We start from the raw sequence: 25,072 nt of genomic DNA on the forward strand, positions 1-25,072 counted from the left end.
CAAGTTAACCCCTCCATCCTTACTTTTGATTGACAGCTCCTCACTCCCCCCTCCCCAGCGCATGTGCATCGATGTTCTGTACTGGCGCGTGCGCACAACGAGACACCATAGCGGCGCATGCGCAGTAATTACATTTGAGCCAGGAAAGAGTATCGGACCATACATGATGGGCACACTATCTCAGACAAGATTTTGGCATTCAGGGCAGGAACGTTTATGGCGGTGGGCAAGCAAAAAACGAGGAACAAACGAGACCGCCGGGTTATTACCATAAAAGGCGCAAAATGTTTGAAGACCATTATTTACAGGCGGAGGAGGCTTTTAGGAGAGAGGATATCGGCAATAAACTTTTGACAGCAGTGGCCAGCATGTTGTTAGGAGAGTTCAATAGGTGAAATGCTGGTGACAGGTTCCCTTTAAGGACTTTTCAAAAATTGGTAGCAGGGAAAAGGATGTTGGCTGATCGTTGAACGTCCCGTGACTGCTGCAGGAGCTTCCAGGACCGCAAACTGCGGAGAACGGGGCACCAGCACTGCAGCAACATGTATCTGCTAGGTTATTATTTTACTCCATCCCTTGCCCTGCTGACGATTTTAAAAGACCTGGAAAGCCCCTTTTACCCCCTCCCGCTCCTTGACGTACTATTCCATCATGGTAAGCACATCATTCACGCTCCATCACGGAATGGTACGTCGCGGGAGGAATGGCCATTTCGGCCGTCCTCCCGTCACATACAGGAGCTGTGACAACTGCTGTCTCGTACAGCAGTGGCCGCAGCGCCTTCAGCAGGGACCGATCGCGGTGTCCCCGCTGATTAACCCCTTAGAAGCCACGTTCAATAGTGATCGCGACTTCTTAGGGGTTAAACCACCACCATCGACATGATAGCGGGCGGCGATGGTTGCTACGGCAACCGAAGGCCTAACAATAGCCTCCGGCTAAGAGCTGACCACAAGCATAATGGGTCCTGACTTTGTCAGGACCCACTAGGCTTCCGTAGACGTATGTAATGCAGTGTATTAGAATTGAGATCAGGGCCTTTTGCCTTCATGTCCCCAAGTGGGACAAAATAAAAGTTAAAAAATAAGTGTAAAAATAAAAAAAAGAAATGTTTATAATGTTATCGCCGTAATCGTATTGCCCCACAGAATAATGTGATTATGTCATTTATAGCGCACGGTTAACGCTGTTAAAAAAAAAAAAAAAAAAAAAAGAAGGAACAAAAACAAATAGTAGAATTGCTATTTTTTTTTGTCACCTCGTCTCTTAAAAACTAGAATAAAAACTGATCAAAAAGTCGCAGCACCCCATGAAAACTACATATAATGCCTCAAGGGGTCTAGTTTCCAAAATGGGGTCACTTTTAAGGGGTTTTCCCTGTAATGGTACCTCAGAAGCTCTGCAAATGTGACATGGCACACAGAAACCAATCCAACAAAATCTACATGCCAAATAGCTCTCTTGCCTTTCTGAGCTCTGCCGTTAGTCCAACCAGCAGTTTGACCACATATGTGGCATTGCCGTAATCGGGAGAAATTGCTTTACCAACGTTGGGGTGCTTTTTCTCCTTTATTCCTTGTCAAAATTAAAAATGTGTACCTTTTATCTGAAAAATTTGATTTTCAATTAGAAAAGCCTAATTCCACAAAATGCAGCAAAAAAAACCTGTGGGGTCTAAATGGCCAGTATACCCCTCGATGAGTTGCTTGAGGCGTGTAGTTTGCCAAATAAGGTCACTTTTGGGGGGTTTCCACTGTTTTGGCACCACAAGACCTCTTCAAACCGGACATGGTGCCTAATAAAAAAAGGAGGCCTCAAAATCCTCTAGGTGCTCCTTTGCTTCTGAGGCCGATGCTTCAGTCCATTACCGCACTAGGGCCACATGTGGGATATTTCTCAAAAACAGCAGAATCTGGGCAATAAACATGGAGTTGTGTTTCTATAGTAAAACCTTCTGTTTTACAGAAAAAAAAATGGAATAAAAAGGATTTTCTGACAAAAAAAAATAAAAAATAAGTTGTAAATTTCACCTCTACTTTAAATTCCTATGAAACACCTAGAGGGTTAAATAAACTTTCTAAATGCTGTTTTGAATACTTTGAGGGGGTCTAGTTTCTAAAATGGGGTGTTTTATGGGGGTTTCTAATATATGGGCCACTCAAAGCCATTTCAGAACTGAACAGGTACCTAAAAAAATAAATTTTTATTCAAAACATGAGAAATTGCTGCTTATGTTCAAAGCCTTGTAACGTCCAAGAAAAATAAAAGAATGTTCAAAAATGATGCCAACATACAGTAGACATATGAGAAATGTGAACTAGTAACCATTTTGGGTGGCATATCCATCTGTCTTACAAGCAGATGCATTTAAATTCAGAAAAATGCTATTTTTTTAACATTTTCCCTAAATTTTGCTATTTTTCACAAATAAACACTGAATAAATTGACCAAATTTTACCACTAACCTAAATCCCAATGTCTCACGAGAAAACAATCTCAGAATCACTAGGATAGGTATAAGCATTCCGAAGTTATTACCACATAAAATTAAATCTGTCAGATTTGAAAAATGGGCTCTGAGCCTTAAGGCCAAAACTAGGCTGTGTCCTTAAGGGGTTAAAGGGGTGTTCCAGTTATAGGCCTCCAGGATAGATCATAAATATCTGATCGGTGGAGATCCGACTCACCCCGCCAATCAGCTGTTTTGAAGGGGCCGCAACACTCATGCAAGCGCTGCTTCCCTTCATTCCTTACCTGCTCCATACTGTGAATTGCCGACACACTTGTAGTGGCCATTTACAGTATTACAGCCTTCTCCTGTTCAAGTGAATGGAAGCAGGCTGTAATACTATTAATGCCGATACAAGCGTGTTGGCGACTTATAGTACGAGCAGAGGCAGGAGTTCATGGGAAGCAGCGCTGCGAACCCTTTAAAACAGATGATTGTCGGGGGTGCCGAGAGTTGAATCCACACCAATCAGATATCAATTTTTTCGACTGAAAAACCCCTTTTATCACGCAGGTTACAGAAGTTCGATTAAATCTCCAAGTCAATCTGTCACTACAAGGGTGGAGGAGGACTGAGTGCTGCTGCCGTTTTCTGGGGGAACAGTAGCCACATGTTATACAGTAAACGGTCAACCTTAGTCTATTGAATACTCTAAAGGGCCTTTTACACCAGCAGACACTTGGCCGATGCAGCAAGCATCGATCAACGAGACATCGCTGATCAGCGGTCGTTTGCTCCTGTCACACGGAGCTATGGATGGGGACGAGCGAGGGAGATGTGCTGCCAACAACGATAATATATATATTTTTAAAAACGATATGGTCAGCAGATGATCGAGCGTTTGCTCGTTCATCTGCTGATCGTTGCCCTGTTTACACAGGGGAATTATCGGCAACGAGCGTTATATGAACGCTCGCCTGCACGATAATCACTCAGTGTAAAACCCCCTTAAGACAATGGATGACCGACAAAGAAAACAGTGATCTCAGTAATACTATTATAGACTAGAACATGGTCACAGGTTCCCCATAGCCGGTAGTTAAAAGATGTGTTCAAAAAAGATAACCCACTATTCCATATGCCCTTTTATTAGAGAGATATATTATAATAAAAGGGGACTCTTCTCGAATCATGTAGCGTTGAGTCGGTAGAACCCGCTCTGGAGGGCTCCAATCAGCCATGTGTTATTATATGGCCACCATGTAATACTGCAAGGAGAGAATAAGGAGTCATCTGCAGTTACGACCTATGACAACAGCCGATTCCGGGCATCACCCATAAGCCGGGCAACTGCATGTTGAAAGGCAAGTTCAAGTTTGTGTGAAATGTAAATGCCGAAGGGCAATGATTTCGGTAGCATGTTAATTTTTCGAAAAAAATAAATAAAAAGAAAAAAAAAAAAAAAACTCACCCCGGTAGTTTAGACCTGGTGTGGGCTGCAGAAACTAACAGTTATGCCACTATTTCTTTTTTAAATCAGATATATTTTCATTGAAATTTTACAGTTTACAACCAGAAACACAAAAAAAAAAGTTACTCTCTCCTCCTCCTAGTCCTTTAACAGGGGCGTAGCTAGGGGGGTGCCGGCGGGGCTAGTGCCCTGGGCGAAACTTAGAGGGGGGTGCCAGGGCCGCACCGTCCACGACGGCGGCCTGCTGCCTCTCTGAGAGGTCAGCGGCGCCACTGAAATCAGCCGCAGCTACACCCTCCTGCACTATAATTGTACCTGCGTCTATAGGACACAGGTACAATTAGAAGCAATGAATGAAGCGGCACGATACTTTGCGCCGCTTGCGTCGTTGAAAGGCGCTGATTGACAGGGACAGTCATTCTGCCTTGCCAATCAGCGCCTTTTATAGACGCAAGCGGCGCGATCACATCATCGCGCTGCTTGCGTCGTTCAACCCTAGGAGACCTGCACAGAAGAGAGCAGGTCTCCATTGCCACTGGATGGCGTGGGAAAAGGATTAAGAGGAGTTTGTATAGTTTTTCTTTTATCATAATATAAAAAAAAAAAAATAAATAAAGTCTGTGGCATTATCTACGGCCGTTGGCTATATACTGGGGTGGGCTATGTGTGGAGCACTATAGCGGGAGCTATATGTGGGACACTATATACAGGGGGCATGGGGTGTGTGTGTGTGTGTGTGTGTGTTGCTATTATAATTAGGGGCATAGTGTGTGGTATAATGAGAACTTTATCTTTGTTTATAGGTGTAGAAATGTTTGAAAAGTGAAAAGCTGAAGACATCTGAGCGGAAAACTGCAGAAATGGGCTGTGACCGGGAGAAGTCATCAGAGGTGTCTGGACCGGATGGAGAAGAAAAGAACTAGAATCTGAGACGCCACCGGTGAGTCACTTAATGTAAATGTTTATTCTGCCTCTAATCAGTACTGTAGTCACTGTATGAACTGCAGCGAGATGATGGGTGGTATGATTATGATATGATTTTTTTTTTTGTGAAACAGCAACTTCCAGCATATCCTTACCATTGTTCGGGCAATGCTGGGAGCTGGAAACAATTTAGTGCAAACCTATATGGCAGGGGTTGCACTATATTGAGCTGCATTTGTGCTGGTGTTGCATATATGTACTGAGCTTGGTTCTGGTACTATATATATGTACTGAGCTTGGTTCTGGAGCTGTATATATGTAATGAGCTTGGTTCTGATGTTGTATATATGTAATGAGCTTTGTTCTGGTGCTGTATATATGTACAGAGCTTGGTACTGGAGCTGTATTTATGTAATGAGCTTGGTTCTGGTGCTGTATATATGTAATGAGCTTCGTTCTGGTGCTGTATATATGTAATGAGCTTAGTTCTGGTGCTGTATATATGTACAGAGCTTGGTACTGGTGCTGTATATATGTAATGAGCTTTGTTCTGGTGCTGTATATATGTAATGAGCTTTGTTCTGGTGCTGTATATATGTAATGAGCTTTGTTCTGGTGCTGTATATATGTAATGAGCTTAGTTCTGGTGCTGTATATATGTAATGAGCTTAGTTCTGGTGCTGTATATATGTAATGAGCTTAGTTCTGGTGCTGTATATATGTAATGAGCTTGGTTCTGGTGTTGTGTATAGAACTATATTGCTTGTAAACTGTACAAATGTTTGTATGGTCGAGTTACATTAAAAAAACGTGGAAAATAAATGACACGTCATTGATTGGTAGCGAAAACAAAGGGGGAAGGAGATGTCGGGAAAGAGGTTGGGGGGGGGGGGGGAGGCAAACAATCTTTGCCCCAGGTGCTGGAGAACTTAGATACGCCTCTGCCTTTAATGAAACGACACTGATCAAGTTCCACTATAAAATTACACAATCCCATGTGACAATCCCAGAAATATGCAGAAGTATAAGCCACATTGCAGATAGCATTGTTAATATGTTATTTACACATAGCATTCAGTCATGCAAAATTTGCAGTGGGCAATTCAGGTGTGGCCCCATGAAACGCCCTACAAGCCCCCCAAATCCTCTTGAATCTTAGAAAAGCATTACGCTTCCTGTATACACCATGTTTTAGACGCACTATGATTCATTCTAGTACGAAATTCCTGCAACGTTGGCACTGTACTATTGATCCAATAAGTCGCTATCAACTAACACAATAATGGAGCTGCAGGAACCCGAACTTTGTGACCCGTTCCTGTGCCAGTGATCACAGCCACTAGTGCAATATTCCAAGGAGAAGAATGGGTGAGGGTCACTGCTCAGTGTAAATTAACTCCTTAATGACACCATCAATTGTGGCCTGAGGGACCAGAAGAATGTTTGTTATTTTCGACCCACCACCCCAGCAGTTAGAACTTATTATCCTACCATAATTTTAGGAGACAAAGACTTCAGCAACTATTTAGAACAGAAACAGGACAAAAAAATAAATAAAATAAGTGCTTTATTATTTTACCAAATATGTGCATGTCATTTGCGGCTATACCTAACAATTGAAACTATTTCCCTACATTTTATGCCTATACTAGTGAAGGATTTTTATGTTAGATCTTTACTTCTCATTTACCTCTGTATACTACAGATCTAAAATAATCATAACAGACAATATGGTAGGTTCTGCTGCTTGTCTATATAGGGAAACTCTGGTGACCGAGTCACTGAGGTCCCCACTATGACAACAGGGAAGAACTCGCCCACCCCCACTCGCTTTACACATTAGGCTGGGTTCACACCTGCGTTCAAGCGTTCTGTTGTTCTGCTCCGTCAGAGGAGCAGAACAAGGGAATAACAGAACCGACGGTTCAGTTACACAACGGATACCGCCGGTTGCCGATGGAACCCATTGACTTTAATGGGTTCAATCAGCTTTCCATCAGCGTGTCTGTGATTTTATCTGACACAATAGCGCGGCATGCTGCTCTATTGTCTCCGGTAAACTCTGGTAAAAACCGCCGGATCTGCAACGGAGGACCCTAACGGAGCCTCCGACACAGAAGTGAACATAGCCTTAGTGACTACAAGGGTAACATGACAAGAGAGATTAGAGGCTGAAACACGCATGTGTGAATAGCCCCATTGAAACCAATGGGTCGGTGTGCTGTGGACGATGACATTGACACGTGTGAATGAGCCCTAATATCTATGATCTGCACTGATGTCAAAAACACAGCCAGTACTAAATCTATAGGAGATACCAAGAGGAGGTCTGGGGGGGGGGGGGGGGTATGGAGTGGGCTTATGGGCTGAGCCTGCGCAATAAAACGAGCGGGTCAGTTGTATGAAACAGCCGACACTTCAGTATAAGAAGCGGGATCCTGCTAGTTTAACCCCTTAGATTCCACAGTCAAAAGCGACCGTGGCTTCTAAGCCATTAGAAACAGGGGGCAGCCCCCTGTGACGTTGCATTGGTCCCCCACAATGCGATCGCGAGGTGATAATGGTTGACATGGCAGCCTGGGGGCCTACTGAAGGCCTCCAAATCTGCCATCTTTGTACTCCTATAAAGCCCTGCCTCCGGAAGGGCTTCGTAGCGGACTGTCAGTATCACAATATACATTAGTATTGCAGTGTACCATGCATGCGATACAATGATCACTGGTTCAAGTCCCCTAGGGGTACTAAAATCCAACGTAAATAAAAATATATAAGTTAACAGAGCTGGTATCGCCGCGCCCGTAGAAGTACAAAATATTACAATAAAACATAAAAAAAAATAAAAAAAAAAAATCAACCACCAGTATCTCTGGTTTTGGTAACCTCATCTCCTACGATATTTTTTTTTTTTTTTTTTAATAAAAAGTGATCAAAAAGTCTCAAGTACCCCAAAACGGTAGCAATGGTACCTCCGGAAAAAAAAAAAAAATCAGACCTCACACCGCTCAACAGACAGCAAAATGAAAAAGTTATGGCTCTCCGAATATGGCGACACAAAACATATTTTATTTTTAACAATCAGTTGTTTCCCTGTAAAAGCAAAAAAACATTAAAAAAAATAAAAAAAATTTTTGTTATCGTCGTAATTGTATTTACCCGCAAAATAAGGTTGACACGTCATTTTTACTACACGGTGAACAAGCTAAATACGAAACCCCCCCCCCCCCAAAAAAAAAGGAGGAAGAATTTATGTTTTTTTCCCATTCCACCCTACAAAGAATTTTTTGGGCACGCTTCCTAGTATATCATATGGTACAATAAATAGTGTAATGAAAAACTACAACTCATCAAGAAAGAACGAACGAACGAACGATCATACGACTACGTGAACAAAAAAAAAAAGTTATGGCTTTTAAAGGGTGGGCAGGAAAGAACTAAAGTGGCTATCCAAAAAATGGCTTAGATGGGAAAGGGTTAATCTACATTGTATACCATACTGATAAGGAAACACATGAGCGTCCCAGAAGCGGCTTCCATTCTCTTGAGACGCATAGGAGCCAAGTGAACCCCCGATATAAAAGCCCAGTAGATATCTGTGTACCCCCTATAGATATGCCTATACAATGACAGGCAAGTGTTTTGTTTTTTAAGTTATGGTGGATGTCCCAGCCGCGTGGATGAGATCTGAACAAACACGATCCACACGCGGCAGAACATCTTCCGCATGGAAATCAGAGCACGCTGAGGATTTTTAAATCAATTCTGCTCGGGATGCTCACGGCGGATTTAACCCTTTCCAATGTAGAAGGGAGGAAATCCTCAACAGATTTTTTATGTGCAGATTTTGCTACGAAAATAACGGGCACATGTCTGAGTACCCTAAGGCTAGGCGCACACATCGCATAAAAAATTGACACTTTGGAACCGGCTTAAAAATTATTTTGTGTGGTTGTCGATTCCGGTGCGGAATATAGCCGCGGATTTCACTTATTGCATTACAATGAATGAAGTCCACAGTGAAAATAAATGGCATTTCCACAACACAAAGCATGCAGTAGATTTTAAAAACTGCGGTAAATATTTTACGTTGTAAGTGTATGTTCACACACAGTGTTTTCAGACGTAAGTCAGGCGTTTTACGCCTCGAATTACGCCTGAAAAAAAACACCCCTAATACGCCTACAAACGTCTGCTTATTGCTTTCAATGGGTTTTACGATGTTCTGTTATCACGAGCCTTAATTTTACGCGTCGCTGTCAAAATACAGCGGGTAAAAAGACACCCGCGAAATGCATGTCACTTCTTGGGACCTTTTTTGGAGGCGTTTTTCATTGACTCCATTGAAAAACAGCTCCAAAAACGGCCGTAAAATACGCAGCGAAAAACGCGAGTTGTTACAAAAATGTCTGAAAATCAGGAGCCGTTTTCGCCTGAAAACAGCTCCGTATTTTCATACGTTTTTGGTCACTGCGTGTGAACATACACTAATTAGGTTTGGTAAAACTATTCACTAACATTGTACTATACTTTATTGCAGACTTTTTACAGATTAAATTGTCAGCAACTCGCAGCAGGTTGCTAAAATAAGGCCCAATTCAGACATGCGTTGTCCGTGCGCTGTCAGAGTGAAGAACAAGTCAATGGGTCAGTGAGAAAAAAAAAAAAAAGAAAAAGGGACAGCACACGGACGATATGCGAGTGTGGGTCAGTTTTTCACGGTTGGGTTGCTTGGAGATGCTGAAAAGAAAGCGGGAACAAATGTGAAAAACCTAGAATATCTGATGCTTTAGGCCATGTTCACACGCAAACTCAAAAACACGGAGCAGTTTTGAAGGGAAAACAGCTCCTGATTTTCAGATTTTTTTTAAGCCACTCGTGTATTTCGCTGCGTTTTTGGAGCGCTTTTCAATAGAGTCTATGAAAAACAGCTCCAAAAACACAAAGAAGTGACCTGGCCTTCTATTTCGCGGCCGTTTTTTTTTACGCGGCCGTTTTTCAAAAACGGCCCGTCGGAACAGAACGTCATTTTTCCCATTGCAATCAATGGGCAGATGTTTGGAGGCGTTCTGCTTCCAATTTTTCGGCCCGAAAATAGCCTGTGGGAACATACCCGTACAGACTTAAAAAAAAAAAAAAAAAGACGAATGGAATGCACTCGGACACAATACAGATTTATCTCAGATTGAAAGATCGGCAGTTTTTTCCTGATGAAGCACAGATAACTTTTACAACACTCGCCTGAAAGGGGCCTAAAAGGCATAGGAGACAAAGTGATGATAGCACATCCATCAAATGCAATATACAGAAACAACATCATCATCATCATCATCATCATACACCCTAAACCACAAGATGCATTAACCCTCCTCATCTACATCCTTTATGGTAATGCAGGACAATCACCCTAATAGAGAAGAGTCCACCAGAATGCGACATACTAATAGCAGAACACACTGTGTAATGACGTTTAAATACCCTGTGGTTGCCCAGCACTATGAGGGTATGTTCACACGGCCTATTTTCGGGCCGTAAACGGGCGAAAAATCGGAAGCAGAACGCCTCCAAACATCTTCCCATTGATTGCAAAGGGAAAAACAGCATTCTGTTCCGACGGGCCGTATTTTACACGGGCATTTTGAAAAACGGCTGCGGAAAAAAAACGCTGCGGAAAAGAAGTGCAGGTCACTTCTTGAGACGTTTTTCATTGATTCTATAGAAAACAGCTCCAAAAACGGCCGCAAAAAAACGCAGCGAAAATCGCGAGTGGCTTAAAAAAAGTCTGAAAATCAGGAGCTGTTTTCAAGGGAAAACAGCTCCTGATTTTCAGACGTTTTTAAGTTTGCGTGTGAACATACCCTTAGTCAGATAGCAAAATCAGGAAATATATACAGTTCAGATTTCCTAAAATATTCATGGTATATAAAGGGTCCAACTGTATTGACAGAATCACATCAGCCCTATAGAGCAGGGGGTGGACAAGTTACTGTAGACTACGGGAGCCGTCAGATTTTATTTTTACTAGCCAAACAATAAGAACTCCTATAGCCGAGCGCTATCTCTGCCAGTCCCATAGAAAGTGAATGGAGCGAGGGGCCGAGCATATGCAGTACCGCTCTATTCACATATGGCACTTGGGGATCGCTCTTTTTAGAATCGGTGGGAGTCCCAGCAGTCGGACCCCCACTGATCAGACATTTATCATCTATCCTGTGGATAGGTGATAAATGAGGATTATGGGAAAACCCCTGGGTATGTTCACACGTGGCAGATTTGTTGCAAAAATTTCTGACATTCAGTTCCATACATGTGAATGGGATTATATCTGCAGCAAGAACATGGATTTCTACTAACTTTATTTAGATGAATTTTCTGCAACAAATCTGCTGCGTGTGAACATACCTCAATGTGTGCCAGCAGAAAAGTCATCATGGAATTGGTGCCTTACTACTATTACACGCCCCGATTTGGGCCGTGAAAACGAGCGACGAACGCCCAGAGGGCTCATTGATCGGCACTCTTCACTCCTATGATCAGTGGTGTACGGGGACAAGTGCTTGTTACTACGATCGTTTGTCATACATTTCCATCATGTCGGCAGCACATCTCCCTGTTTACCCAAGGCGGCGAGCTCCCGACAACGATAATATTTCATGCTGCATAAGCGATACCATCAGCCAATGAACGTGCGTTTGCCCAATCATTGGATGGTGTAAAAGGGCTTTTGGGATTCGTCCAGCCCGGAGATCGATTCTACTGACAGCACAACAATGTAAAAACCGAACACCATCACTGCAAACAGCCGTAATCCTATTATAACATTATAGCCCAGCTTCCCGCAGTATTGGGGTCATTCGCAGGTGTGACCTATAAGACGCATGCGCCATTCTTTATAGTAATAACTGGCTGATAATTTCACATGTAGGGCGATGTAAACACTCAACTACATTATAGACAATGATATAGCAGTAGTGGGAAACTATGTACCATAGCAAAGTCTAAAGGGGTGCTCCAGGGGGAGGAAGAGATGCTTGTTTACATACAGTAGGTCACGTCCATATAGACAACACATAGGTACATATCCCACGTCCATGGATGACACATGTGCGTACACAGCCCACGTCCATGGATGACACATGTGCGTACACAGCCCACGTCCATGGATGACACATGTGCGTACACAGCCCACGTCCATGGATGACACATGTGCGTACACAGCCCACGTCCATGGATGACACATGTGCGCACACAGCCCACGTCCATGGATGACACATGTGCGCACACAGCCCACGTCCATGGATGACACATGTGCGCACACAGCCCACGTCCATGGATGACACATGTGCGCACACAGCCCACGTCCATGGATGACACATGTGCGCACACAGCCCACGTCCATGGATGACACATGTGCGTACACAGCCCACGTCCATGGATGACACATGTGCGTACACAGCCCACGTCCATGGATGACACATGTGCGTACACAGCCCACGTCCATGGATGACACATGTGCGTACACAGCCCACGTCCATGGATGACACATGTGCGTACACAGCCCACGTCCATGGATGACACATGTGCGTACACAGCCCACGTCCATGGATGACACATGTGCGTACACAGCCCACGTCCATGGATGACACATGTGCGTACACAGCCCACGTCCATGGATGACACATGTGCGTACACAGCCCACGTCCATGGATGACACATATGCGTACACAGCCCACGTCCATGGATGACACATATGCGTACACAGCCCACATCCATGGATGACACATATGTGTACACAGCCCACGTCCATGGATGACACATATGTGTAGACAACCCACGTCCATGGACGATCAACATAAACGTCTGAGAAGTCCCATATGCGTACACAGCCCACGTCCATGGATGACACATATGCGTACACAGCCCACGTCCATGGATGACACATGCGTACACAGCCCACGTCCATGGATGACACACATGCGTACACAGCCCACGTCCATGGATGACACATATGCGTACACAGCCCACGTCCATGGATGACACATATGCGTACACAGCCCACGTCCATGGATGACACATATGCGTACACAGCCCACGTCCATGGATGACACATATGCGTACACAGACCACGTCCATGGATGACACATATGCGTACACAGCCCACGTCCATGGATGACACATATGTGTAGACAACCCACGTCCATGGACGATCAACATAAACGTCTGAGAAGTCCCATATGCGTACACAGCCCACGTCCATGGATGACACATATGCGTACACAGCCCACGTCCATGGATGACACATGCGTACACAGCCCACGTCCATGGATGACACACATGCGTACACAGCCCACGTCCATGGATGACACATATGCGTACACAGCCCACGTCCATGGATGACACATATGCGTACACAGCCCACGTCCATGGATGACACATATGCGTACACAGCCCACGTCCATGGATGACACATATGCGTACACAGACCACGTCCATGGATGACACATATGCGTACACAGCCCACGTCCATGGATGACACATATGTGTAGACAACCCACGTCCATGGACGATCAACATAAACGTCTGAGAAGTCCCAGGGCTCTCATTACAGACATATACACAGGAGGGGCGGCAGACACACACTATGGAGCGCAGTCATTCTCTGCAGTGGCGCTCAGTACAGGGAACCATCGCCCTCCAGGCCCCTCGTCCGCCCTGGTCTCCCCCTCACCTGTGAGTGAGCCACCACCAGGCTTTTGTTCCCCTCGCCGTGGTAACTCCATTCATTCTCGTCCATCTTCTCTGCTTCCATTCCCGGAGCACAGCCCGAGTGAGGGTGCCTGGTGCTGTCTGTATACACGGGCAGTCCGGAGGTGGTCAGGCCGCGCCTGGAACCGCCGAGTCAGGTGCCCGCTGTGTCCAGCATGGACGGTACACCCGGTGTGTCACACTCTGTACCCAGATAACGACACAGCCAAAACTAGACCTGCTACGTCACGCCAGCCCCGCCCACTGTCACAAGCCACGCCCGCTGAGGGGGTCACTAATCTCTGATTGGACGATGCACAAAGTTCATGACCAGACAGCGGAAGCGACTGAACGGCAGTGTGGCCATGGAGCTGTAGGGGTCGCCGACGAGGGGAGAGCGTGTCACTTCAGGGGGACAGATTTTAAGGGGTTTTATAGGTTTATTAACTCAAGAACATATCACAGGGGACATGTAGTGTTGTCACTTCATAATATAGTCTCTGCTAAAATTATTTCCCTGAGAGCTGATACTAAGGATGTAAAGGAGGAAGCTTTTTCGGTCATGCAGAGAAATCGGTTAAATCTGCATGTGTTAGGCCGGATTCACACGCAGCATAAACACTCCCGATTTTTCGCAACGGATTTAATTGAAGAAAATCCGCAACATATTACACTAGCAGCAAATCTCATCCACATGCTGGGTAAAAAAACAGCCGAAACACCGTTCATAAATTGATCTGTGATGCGTTTTTTTAATCCGCAGCATGTCAATTTATGTTACAGAATCGCTGCTTTTCTGTTGCGGGTTTTCCCCATTAAATTCAGTAGGAGGTAAAATACGCAACAAACAGGAGATGTTGCCATTTTTGCAGAGGAAAAGCTGCATTTTCACCACAAAAATCGCTACTCAGAAAAAATAAAAAATATATTATACTTGCCCAGAACTTTGTGCTCCTTCATCCAGCCCGGCCTCCAGGGATGACATTTCCACCCCATGTGACTGCTGCAGCCAATCCCATGGCACTGCTGCAGGACATCAGAGGAACGCGTCGCAATGGGTAAGTATAGACATTCCGCCCGAAAAACTGCACTAAAATATGGTGCGGTTTTTCGGACAGAATGTGCTTCGGGTTCTAGGTCAGATACGCTGCGTATTTTCACACAGCATATCCGACCCGTGTGAACCCAGCCGTACAAGCACGTTTTGGTGCGGATTTCACCCTATGCTTTACAAAGGGTAAAAATTCATTAAAAAATCTGCAACAGAATTGAATTACTGAGGAATAGTTAGAAAATCCCCAGCATGCCCTCAATTCTGGGCAGATTTTTTTACGCTACATGTGGAGGGAGTTTTTAAAACCACATCTACATGTATTGTACTGTAAATTGCTGCAGATTTCTAGTGCGGATTCCACACTGAATTCACACACCGTTTTACTGCAGTTTTTGGTGCAGTTTTTTTTTTTTGCCAAAATTAGAACTGGATCCAAGAGGAAGGAAAGGTATAAAAAAAAAACTGATACATCTCCTTTCTTTTGTGCCCACTTCTGTGTTTGGCTCATAAAACTGCATCAAAACTGTGTGACCTCATAGGGGTTATCCGGGTTCTTAAAGAGAACCTTTCACCTCCCCATACATGTGCAGCATGTAATGGGCAGGGCTGCACAAACCCTGGGGCCAGTGGTGTAGCTATAGGGGTCGCAGTTGCAACCGAGCCCCTAAGCCTGGGGGGCCCCCGTTGCCATACAGCATGCTTGTTAAATAAATTTTCTGTGCCGTGAAGCTGGCACTTCCTGGGTATGGTCACAAAGTACCATGTGACCGTGTTGTCACGTGACACGTCTTCCAGCCAGTGCAGTGGAAGAGCCGGTGCAGATGACACCAGGTGAGCTGCAGAGTCTGTAATGTATTGTGTTGTGTTGGCTTGTAATGTATTGTGCTGTTTGCGGTGGAGAGGGGGGACCCGTTAATTTACAGCCCCCCCCCCTGCCTCTCTCCACCGCAAACTGCACAATACATTACACACTGTGGGTCGCCTCCCCCTGAGGGTTCGTGTGAAGTGTCACTCACCGAGGTCCCAGTTCCATTCAATGCTGGAGCAAGGAGCTGACGTCTCGTTGTTCCAGCATTCACTGTGCCCTGAGCGGCTCGACGCAGGCTGGCGGGATGTAGCGACATAATCGCGCCTGTCTGCACCGAGTCACTCATAGCACACACCAGAGGAGGCGAAGGATCCTCCACCCGACGTGGGAACGAGGATAGGTAAGTAATTGTGCCACTTTTCTGTTATGCACGTATGGGGGCATTATACTGTAAGGGGGGCTGATATGGCATGGGGACTGATAAGATGGGGGGCATTATACTGCATGGGGGCTGATATGGGGGAATTATACTGTATGGGGGCATTATACTGCATGGGGGCTGCTATGGGGGAATTATACTGTATTGGGAGCTGATATGGGGGGGCATTATACTGTATGGGTAGCTCATATGGGGGGCATTATACTGTATGGGGAGCTCATATGGGGGGCATTATACTGTATGGGAAGCTCATATGGGGGGCATTATACTGTATGGGGAGCTCATATGGGGGCATTATACTGTATGGGGCTGATATGGGGGGCATTATACTGTAGGGAGCTGAAATGGAGGGGCATTATACTGTATGGGGGCATTATACTGTATGGGGAGCTCATATGGGGGGCATTATACTGTATGGGAAGCTCATATGGGGGGCATTTTACTGTATGGGGAGCTGATATGGGGGCATTATACTGTATGGGGGGCATTATACTATATGGGGGCACTATACTGTATGGGGGCAGCTATGTGGGGCATTATACTGTGGGGGCTGATATGGGGAGCATTATACGGTATGGGGCTGTTATGGGGGGGCATTATACGTTATGGTGCATTATACTGTGTGGGGACAGCTATGGGAACATTATACTGTGTGGGGGCATTATACTATGGGGGCTGTTGGGCAAGGCGTCTGGGCATAGGCGCGCGCAGGGGTCTGATGTTGGTGGTGTTGGGGAGGGGTAGGGGGGCACAAGCTGAATACTTGCACCCAGGCCCATGAGCCTTTAGCTACGCCCCTGCATGGGGCACTTGACATTTTTTTCTACCCGCCTCCGTTATTTAGATATCGGTGTCGTTATATTTGGCGCCCGATATTTAAATAACCCACTGAACTGTCAATGAGGTGTGTAATTGCAAGGGGGGGTGTAACATGGCTGTGACACTGTCCAATCAGCTACAGACAGTATCACAGCAAGAGCTGGAGAGAGGAGAGTGTGTGCGCGCGCACGCTCTCACTCTTCAGTTCTCGGCAGACAAAGAGAAGACTGATCTCTCTCGAGAGATCACACAGTCTTGTATTTGTCTGCCGAACTGGCAAGAGGGCGTGTCACTGCTGCGGACAGTGCAAGAGCTGGAAAGAGGAGAGCGTGTGCACGCGCACACTCTCACTCTTCAGCTCTCGGGAGACAAGGACAAGACTGATCTCTTGCGAGTGATCACACAGTCTTGTACTTGTCTGCGGAACTGGCAAGGGTGCGTGTCTCTGCTACGGCCAGAGGAGAGCAGTCCTGCCCATTACATGCTGCACATGTATGGGCAGGTGAATGGTTCTCTAACAATTTTTTACTGATGGCTGCAAACTTCCTGAAATAAAAGAAAAATCAGTGCTTGCCTATCCCTTCCCTCTGTCGATCTAGCGCTGATGCTCCAGCGGCCCTCCCAGTGATTATTTACATACAGGTAGCATGTGACCACTGCAGCGAATCAGAGCGCTCACGAATAGTATTTCTGGCATCATGCCCTCTGATTGGCTGCAGCGGTCACATGCCTGCATGTAAACAATCTGTGACTGAGTTATGTCAGTGCCATACATATACAATTGATATGAACTAGGTGACAGTCTTTTATTGTCTGTATCATGAATTTTGATTATATTAATTGACGTTTATTATGTCCTCATTGCTGTCGCACATTGGATCTCTTTTAGGAAAAAACATGTTTTTAATATTTAAATTTATGTCTAATAAAGTTAATATTTTTTTCTATGAGTATTGATGGTGTGTAACTCCATTCATTTGGTATAAATATGTTGTGGAGTAGCTATCAGGTTACCTAGTCACATATGTGCTGTTATTATGATATATCCAGTCCGTTTTTCAAATGGATGCTTTGTGATACCGATAATATTGGTAAATATTAGTGAATATGTTAAGCTATGGGTGGCCCCGCCCCCTTATGCTAAGTCCTGCCCAGTTTTTTTAATTATTGCGCAAATAGGGTGTACTGCTTTTGAGAAATTCTCCCCAAAGAGTCGGTTAAAGCTATGACCAAGTGATACGTTTCTTATCCTAGTGTGTTACCAGTAATATGGTTTTGTGCCAAGTTCTAATGTTACGCAGTATCGAATGCTGAGATGCGCTAGGATATTCTGAGTTAAAGGTGGCGAAAAATCACCCTTTACGAAGGCACTCTTCCCTTTGCGTTATTAAAGATGATCCTTTGGAGTCATGTAAATGTTAACCTTTTATTAATTTCGTAACATGCAATTACTTTCAAAGCCAGACCGGCTCGTTCATCAGGCATTTACATTGATGTAAGACTGCCTTATGAAGGAGCCGGTGCTGCTTATTCTTTGTCTGGGACAAGCTATTCACCCAAAAAGACCCATGGATAGCAGTCTCCCGAACCAGCACTTGGACTATATATACAACATTTTGACTACCAGGTTGTCGTGCCCACAGCACGACACTGCCAGTTGAGTGTACAACTCTCACTTTCCTGCCTCTCCTATTTATTGTGAGATGATGCCCTATGTTGCGCAATCGTGTGCTTTTTTTTTCTTTAAAGTAAGTTCTAGTGTTACATCACTGGTGCCACTAGTGCTTAAAGCCATGTTCACAATTCGTATACCTAATATATATAGACACAATAGATCTAGAATATAAATTACAAATAGTACAAATATAGCATTATCCAATATATAAAAAAATATCTTTATAACCTTAAATAGGAGGAACAGGAGCTTATGCTCCAATCAGAGCATGTCATCCATCACATAAGCAGGTGTGGTATAAACGGATACATAACAGTTGGTTCACGCACCTTGTAAATAGTTTCCATGTCACCATTTTCCGCCACCATGATCCCACCATCCAGGAGCGGTGGGGGGCCGATACCACATATTCATGCGTACCCGTGTCACCACACGGCGCCGGAAGGGAGGGAGCAGGACGGCGCATACACATCGCATAGATGCGTGCGGCCATCTTACAGTAGGGCAAAGTTGCCAGGAGTCTATATATTTATTAATTAACACATCCGTGATGGACGCGAAACACCAGCCACTCCAGACCAAAGGAGGGACCGAGGGTTCAAATGCGTCACAGACGAGTAGAAACAGGATTTTATAAGATATTTAAAAGAGTCATATAGAGCGTGAGCCAAGTATATCAGCTCAAAGCCCACTGAAGAACCATCATTTATATCAGTATAGCATTTTTATATAGGAGTATATCATCATAGCTTTATATGGCGTTTCAGATGCCTCCTGCGTCCTTACTCATGGCTTATGCATAAGCCATGAGTAAGGACGCAGGAGGCGTCTGAAACGCGTAGGCTATCAATTCCATTGAACCTCCCTCTCTACTAAGAAATTATCCTGCCGATTTTGTTTTTAAACAATTGAATAAAAATTGGAAAAAGTTTCCTTTTTATCCGCACCAGCGCTGGATCCAATTTCTGTTCTCTGCATATATTAGTAAAGTTAGGTTTTTTCTCTTATCATAATGTTATCTAACAAACATGTGTAAAGTATAAAATTAGTGTATGTGTGTATATTTTAGTGTTAGACATATATCAATCTCCTCTATATGAACAGTATATATATATATATATATATATGTATATATCAGATTAAATAGCCATAAGTGAGTGAGCCATTAAGAAATTTGAATTATAAATAAATGTATTAAGTTCACATAAATAAGAGTAATACGTAACCATACATACTACATGAAAAAAGAACCCCCGAAAAAGCTGACGATGGAAATATTTTCAATACAACATATATTGCAACACCACAGGTCCAAATAGGAATTCAATAACCACACAGGCTAGTCAGCACCCATCTGCTGAAACTTATCGAGTATAAAGACATCCATTTCAAATTCTGAACTGTATTCAACGAAAACCATCCAAGGTATCGAGAATCAAATAACGCCAATATCGGCCCGACCTATGATCAAAGATGGAAACTAATTTCTTTTAGATGGGCCAGTAACCCAAAATTCACCCATAAGGATACTCAAAAGAAATTTTGAAAACCACAAGGGCTGCAGACCTGTACCTCAAAACATATTCCTCACTGACATTTAAAATAATTGTATAGACAGGACATTTACAGATACTGCAGGAACCCATCATTAAAGAAATTATAGAAAGGACATCTTTTCGTTCAATCCACAAAAAGAACTGGTCTTTAATTTGGTAATCCACTTACATTTAATACGTTCCAATTTTCGAAAGGTGTCACCACCATGAGATCCAATGATGATCTTGTCTATACTGCAAACTTTTAGGTCTTGCCATCTGTTGGTGTGTTGTTCTCGAAAATGTCTAGGAATAGGTTTCAGTTTATCAATCTTCTCCCAATTATTACAGTCAATCATTACATCACTGGTGCCACTAGTGCTTAAGGCCATGTTCACAATTACAATGGGGATAATCCACTTGTGGATTCGATGTTTCAGTTTTCGGATTTCTGCCACAGATTGCAAATCTAACGTGTGAACATAATCTAATAGTACCTACAGCTGGGGAGCCCTTAAGAATGGGGCTCAGATAGGTTGGGGAACACGGCTATAAGTATGCCACTAACCAGTATTGAGTGAGGTCTGTGTCTGACCTCATTGTGGTGAGGAAATCCACCGCTTTTACATTGCACGAGTTTAGACCACTTTCACACGGTAGTAATTTAGTCAGTATCTTACATCAGTATTTGGAAGCCAGAACCAGGAGTGGAACCTACACAGTGAAAAAGGATAATGGAAATATTTTCACCTCTTCCGTGTTCCTAACCTGGTTTTGGCTTTGCAAAATACTGACCAAATACTGATTAAAATACTGCCATGTGAAAAGGGCCTTATATAAATGTCTGCCCGTGTATAGAAAAGTGGTGGAACAGAATTAATTTTGGGGAGACAGTTAGGGTATGTGCACACGTAAACTGCATTTACGTCTGAAATTACGGAGCTGTTTTCAGGAGAAAACAGCTCCGTAATTGCAGATGTAATTGCTCGTCCTCGCATTTTGCGAGGCGTCATTGACGGCCGTAATTTAGAGCTGTTCTTCATTGAATTCAATGAAAAACGGCTCAAATTACGTCGAAAGAAGTGTCCTGCACTTCTCTGACGAGGCAGTCATTTTACGCGTCGTCGTTTGACAGCTGTCAAACGACGACGTGTAAATTACAGGTCGTCGGCACAGTACGTCGGCAAACCCATTCAAATGAATGGGCAGATGTTTGCCGACGTATTGGAAACGTATTTTCAGGCATAAATCGAGGCATAATACACCTCATTTACGCCTGAAAATAGGTAGTGTGAACCCAGCCTAAAAGTAAACTCTACATTTTGAGGAACCAAGGCAAAATAAAAAGCAAAAACAAGAAACACAACACAAGGCCAGGAAATAGCAGAAGCAAAAGTCTCACACATACACAACTTGAAAATATACATACCAATCAAGGGCTGAGGGCAGGGGCTTCATGAACATTTTACACAGAGGAAACTGGCATGCATTTTCTAAGCTTTGTGGTTGTGATAATAGCATAACACATAAAAAACACAAGAATAATGTTTGGGCCATAATGCAGATGTTTGGGTTAAACGTCTTGAAATACGCCTTAGAAGACGCTAGCTAAATGCCTACAAACATTTGCCCAATGGGAAAAACTGCATTTAGTTCAGACTGGGCATATTTTTTTACGCTGCTGTTTTATAAAACGGCATGTAAAATTAAGGCGCATGTGACTTGAGCCGTTTTTGTAGCTGTTTTTCATCGTGTCAATGGAAAAACAGCTGCAAACACGGCTCAAAAAAATGTTTTCGGCTACAAAAACGGCTTAAAATCAGAGGCTGTTTTCGGTTGAAAACAGCTCCGTAATTTTCAGCCGTTTTTGATTTTGTGTGTGAACATACCCTAAAGCCGTAAGATAAACATGTGCCACAGCCCAAAACTCAAGTTCCTACTTTTACCTACATGAGTGAAAGTAAATAATCTTTGAGGTTAAATACAATTAGTATTGTCCATGAACATCAAAATACCGTGATCCACCAGCTCGAAGTTATTGTGCAAACCTACAATGACTTGTTTACATATCTGATGTGCTCCTCTTTTATTAAAAGTTTCATTTTGGCATGTCCCTGTCCATACAGGAGGTGTCTGATTCTTCCCTTGTGTATGAGAAAATAGAAGGTTTGTGTAATTAGATTTAGGAAAATCGAGCAATATGGAGCTGGTCATTTCAGATGTTTGATACCAGACCATTCACCAGCCAATTATAAGCTAGATTGTTACATAAGGCTAAAAAATTTCACTGGGCAGGGTCGTTTATACAGAATTAAAGAGAACTAAATCTTGGCACAATGGAGAGGAAAAATATTCCCTAATGTTTCCTTTGCAAATGTTTCCTCTCTTACTTGTGCCGAGATTTGATCCATATTTTGATACAAATAATAGACGTACAGGAGAGACGGTCTCCTAAATTTGAAGTTCAAGGGCCCTAACGTAGTTCATCTAGTTCATTTTAGAATTAAAGAACAACCCGGAGTACTTTAATTCTACAGGGTGGGCCATTTATATGGATACACCTAAATAAAATGGGAATGGTTGGTGATATTAACTTCCTGTTTGTGACACATTAGTATATGGGAGGGGGGAAACTTTTCAAGCTGGGTGTTGACCATGGCGGCCATTTTGAAGTCGGCCATTTTGTATCCAACTTTAGTTTTTTCAATGGGAAGAGGGTCATGTGACACATCAAACTTATCGAGAATTTCACAAGAAAAACAATGGTGTGCTTGGTTTTAACGTTACTTTATTCTTTCATGAGTTATTTACAAGTTTCTGACCACTTATAAAATGTGTTCAAAGTGCTGCCCATTGTGTTGGATTGTCAATGCAACCCTCTTCTCCCACTCTTCACACACTGATAGCAACACCGCAGAAGAAATGCCTCCCGATCTGACCCCCTTAGACTTTTATCTTTGGGGTCATCTGAAGGCAATTGTCTATGCTGTGAAGATACGAGATGTGCAGCAACTGAAACTACGGATACTGGAAGCCTGTGCTAGCATTTCTTCTGCGGTGTTGCTATCAGTGTGTGAAGAGTGGGAGAAGAGGGTTGCATTGACAATCCAACACAATGGGCAGCACTTTGAACACATTTTATAAGTGGTCAGAAACTTGTAAATAACTCATGAAAGAATAAAGTAACGTTAAAACCAAGCACACCATTGTTTTTCTTGTGAAATTCTCGATAAGTTTGATGTGTCACATGACCCTCTTCCCATTGAAAAAACTAAAGTTGGATACAAAATGGCCGACTTCAAAATGGCCACCATGGTCAACACCCAGCTTGAAAAGTTTCCCCCCTCCCATATACTAATGTGCCACAAACAGGAAGTTAATATCACCAACCATTCCCATTTTATTTAGGTGTATCCATATAAATGGCCCACCCTGTATAATGAAGTGAGGGATTTTAGTGTGAATTTATTAGAGTGCATCAAGGTTAAACTCCTTTTTACTGGTTGATAACGCTTGACGTGTATGCTCGTCATGAGCAGCAGGGCGTTGCCGCATCATGACGAGCATACATATGAACAATTGTAATACACAGCCGCAGCCCCGCTCTAACGGCTGAGATCAGAGAAACCTCTGATCTCCACCGTTAACCGCTTGAATTCCGCGATCGAAGATGAAAGGGGAAAATTAGAAGAAAGGAGTCCCCTTTGATTGCATCACAGGGAATCCCTGTTGAGACACTGGTTAGGTATGGGCACCACCAAACCAAAATAGATGGCAGAGAAGGTATGCTACAAATGTGCAAAAAAAAGCACAAACTATACTGAGAATCAAGAAGCACATTATGGACAGGAGCACCGGTGCTTTTGTCCATAATTTGCTTCTTGATTCTCAATATCGAGGGACATACCTTATATGGACAGACAGCCCAGGGACCATTGAAGGACCCCAGGGCTGTCCGATCATATTTCCTGTTGTTAAGGCATACTTAGATATGCCCTAACCACCGCCTATGTACTATTAGTACACAGGCTAATATACTGGTATATAGATATATGCCAATACATTAAAGTTAAAAAATCCATGTATGCGATTAAAAAAAAAAGTTTCCAAAAAAATAAAATGTTAAATAAAAAATTATATAAAAAAATACACACAAATACAAATTTTTTGCAATAAATAAACTTTTTTAACTATAAGTCCAAAAACAACTCACGCAAAATAATATGGTATCGTCATGACCGTAACAACCTGCACAACAAATAGCGTTATTTATGATGATCAGTGTATGCTGTAAAAAAAATTACAACTGAAGCGGAACTGCTTTTTTTTTTGCATTTTTGCCTAAAGAAAAATGTATATAAATTAAACAATTATGTAAATGTACCAAAAAATGGCATGTACATAAAGTGCAACTCCTCCCAGCAATAAACAAAGTTTCATACAGCTACGTTGAACACAAAAATAGAAAAGTTATAAACGCCGGGATGCAAAGAGGAAAAAAAAATAACTGTACTGTCCTAAAGGCCAAAATTAGCCATGTTAACAAATCCAATACTGAAAGAAGAAGCAATGATCTTCAGACTGGAGCAATATCAAAATCATCAATTAATGGACTACTAGAAACATTTCCTTCTATTCTTCTTGTTCATGTATGTCCTGTTATTCCCTTGGATTCTCGTCCTGCAGTTAAACTGTGACTGCATGTAAACACACGGTGACAGGACAGTGACATCAGCTGTCACAGACAGCTGGTTGTCACAGCCATCGGCAGCGGGACCAATCACAGCGCTCCCCGCCCTGCGATCACTGTGATTGGTCAGTCACTCCAGACTGACCAATCACAGCAGAAAACTGAATGTACCGCATTCCTCTATGACGATCTCCTCATTTGGGTCACAGTTGTGACGAGATCTGAGGAGATAGGACCTGTACGAATTTAGTGTCCCCACACAAGTGTAAAACACAGCACACAAAGCCCTTTTCTAAGCCCATAAAGCTCCCTGATTCCCACCCCCCTGTTCTTTTGGGGACCTGTCAAAAGTTTTTAGTTTGTTAAAAATCGAAAGAAAAAAATCAACAAAAATATATAGGTAGTAGCGTAGGATATATATATATATATATATATATATATATATATATATATATATATATGTGTGTGT

General features: G+C 43.3%; 1 protein-coding gene across 2 annotated transcripts in view; it reads right to left on the reverse strand.

Moving 5' to 3' along the window:
* Nucleotides 1-13,853, reverse strand: part of IPPK (inositol-pentakisphosphate 2-kinase) — a 92,010-nt gene extending 78,157 nt beyond the window's left edge. Inside the window, exon 1 of one of the 2 annotated variants that reach the window (XM_075833732.1) lies at nucleotides 13,567-13,853. In XM_075833732.1, the coding sequence (XP_075689847.1) occupies nucleotides 13,567-13,647 (81 nt within the window). In that variant the 5' untranslated portion in view covers nucleotides 13,648-13,853. The remainder of the gene's footprint in view (nucleotides 1-13,566) is intronic. The other variant, XM_075833734.1, reaches the window with a different exon arrangement.
* Between the last annotated feature and the right edge of the window lie 11,219 nt (nucleotides 13,854-25,072).

The sequence above is a fragment of the Rhinoderma darwinii genome, chromosome 7, assembly GCF_050947455.1.
Source record: "Rhinoderma darwinii isolate aRhiDar2 chromosome 7, aRhiDar2.hap1, whole genome shotgun sequence".
In the NCBI taxonomy this organism is placed as follows: Eukaryota; Metazoa; Chordata; class Amphibia; order Anura; family Rhinodermatidae; genus Rhinoderma; species Rhinoderma darwinii.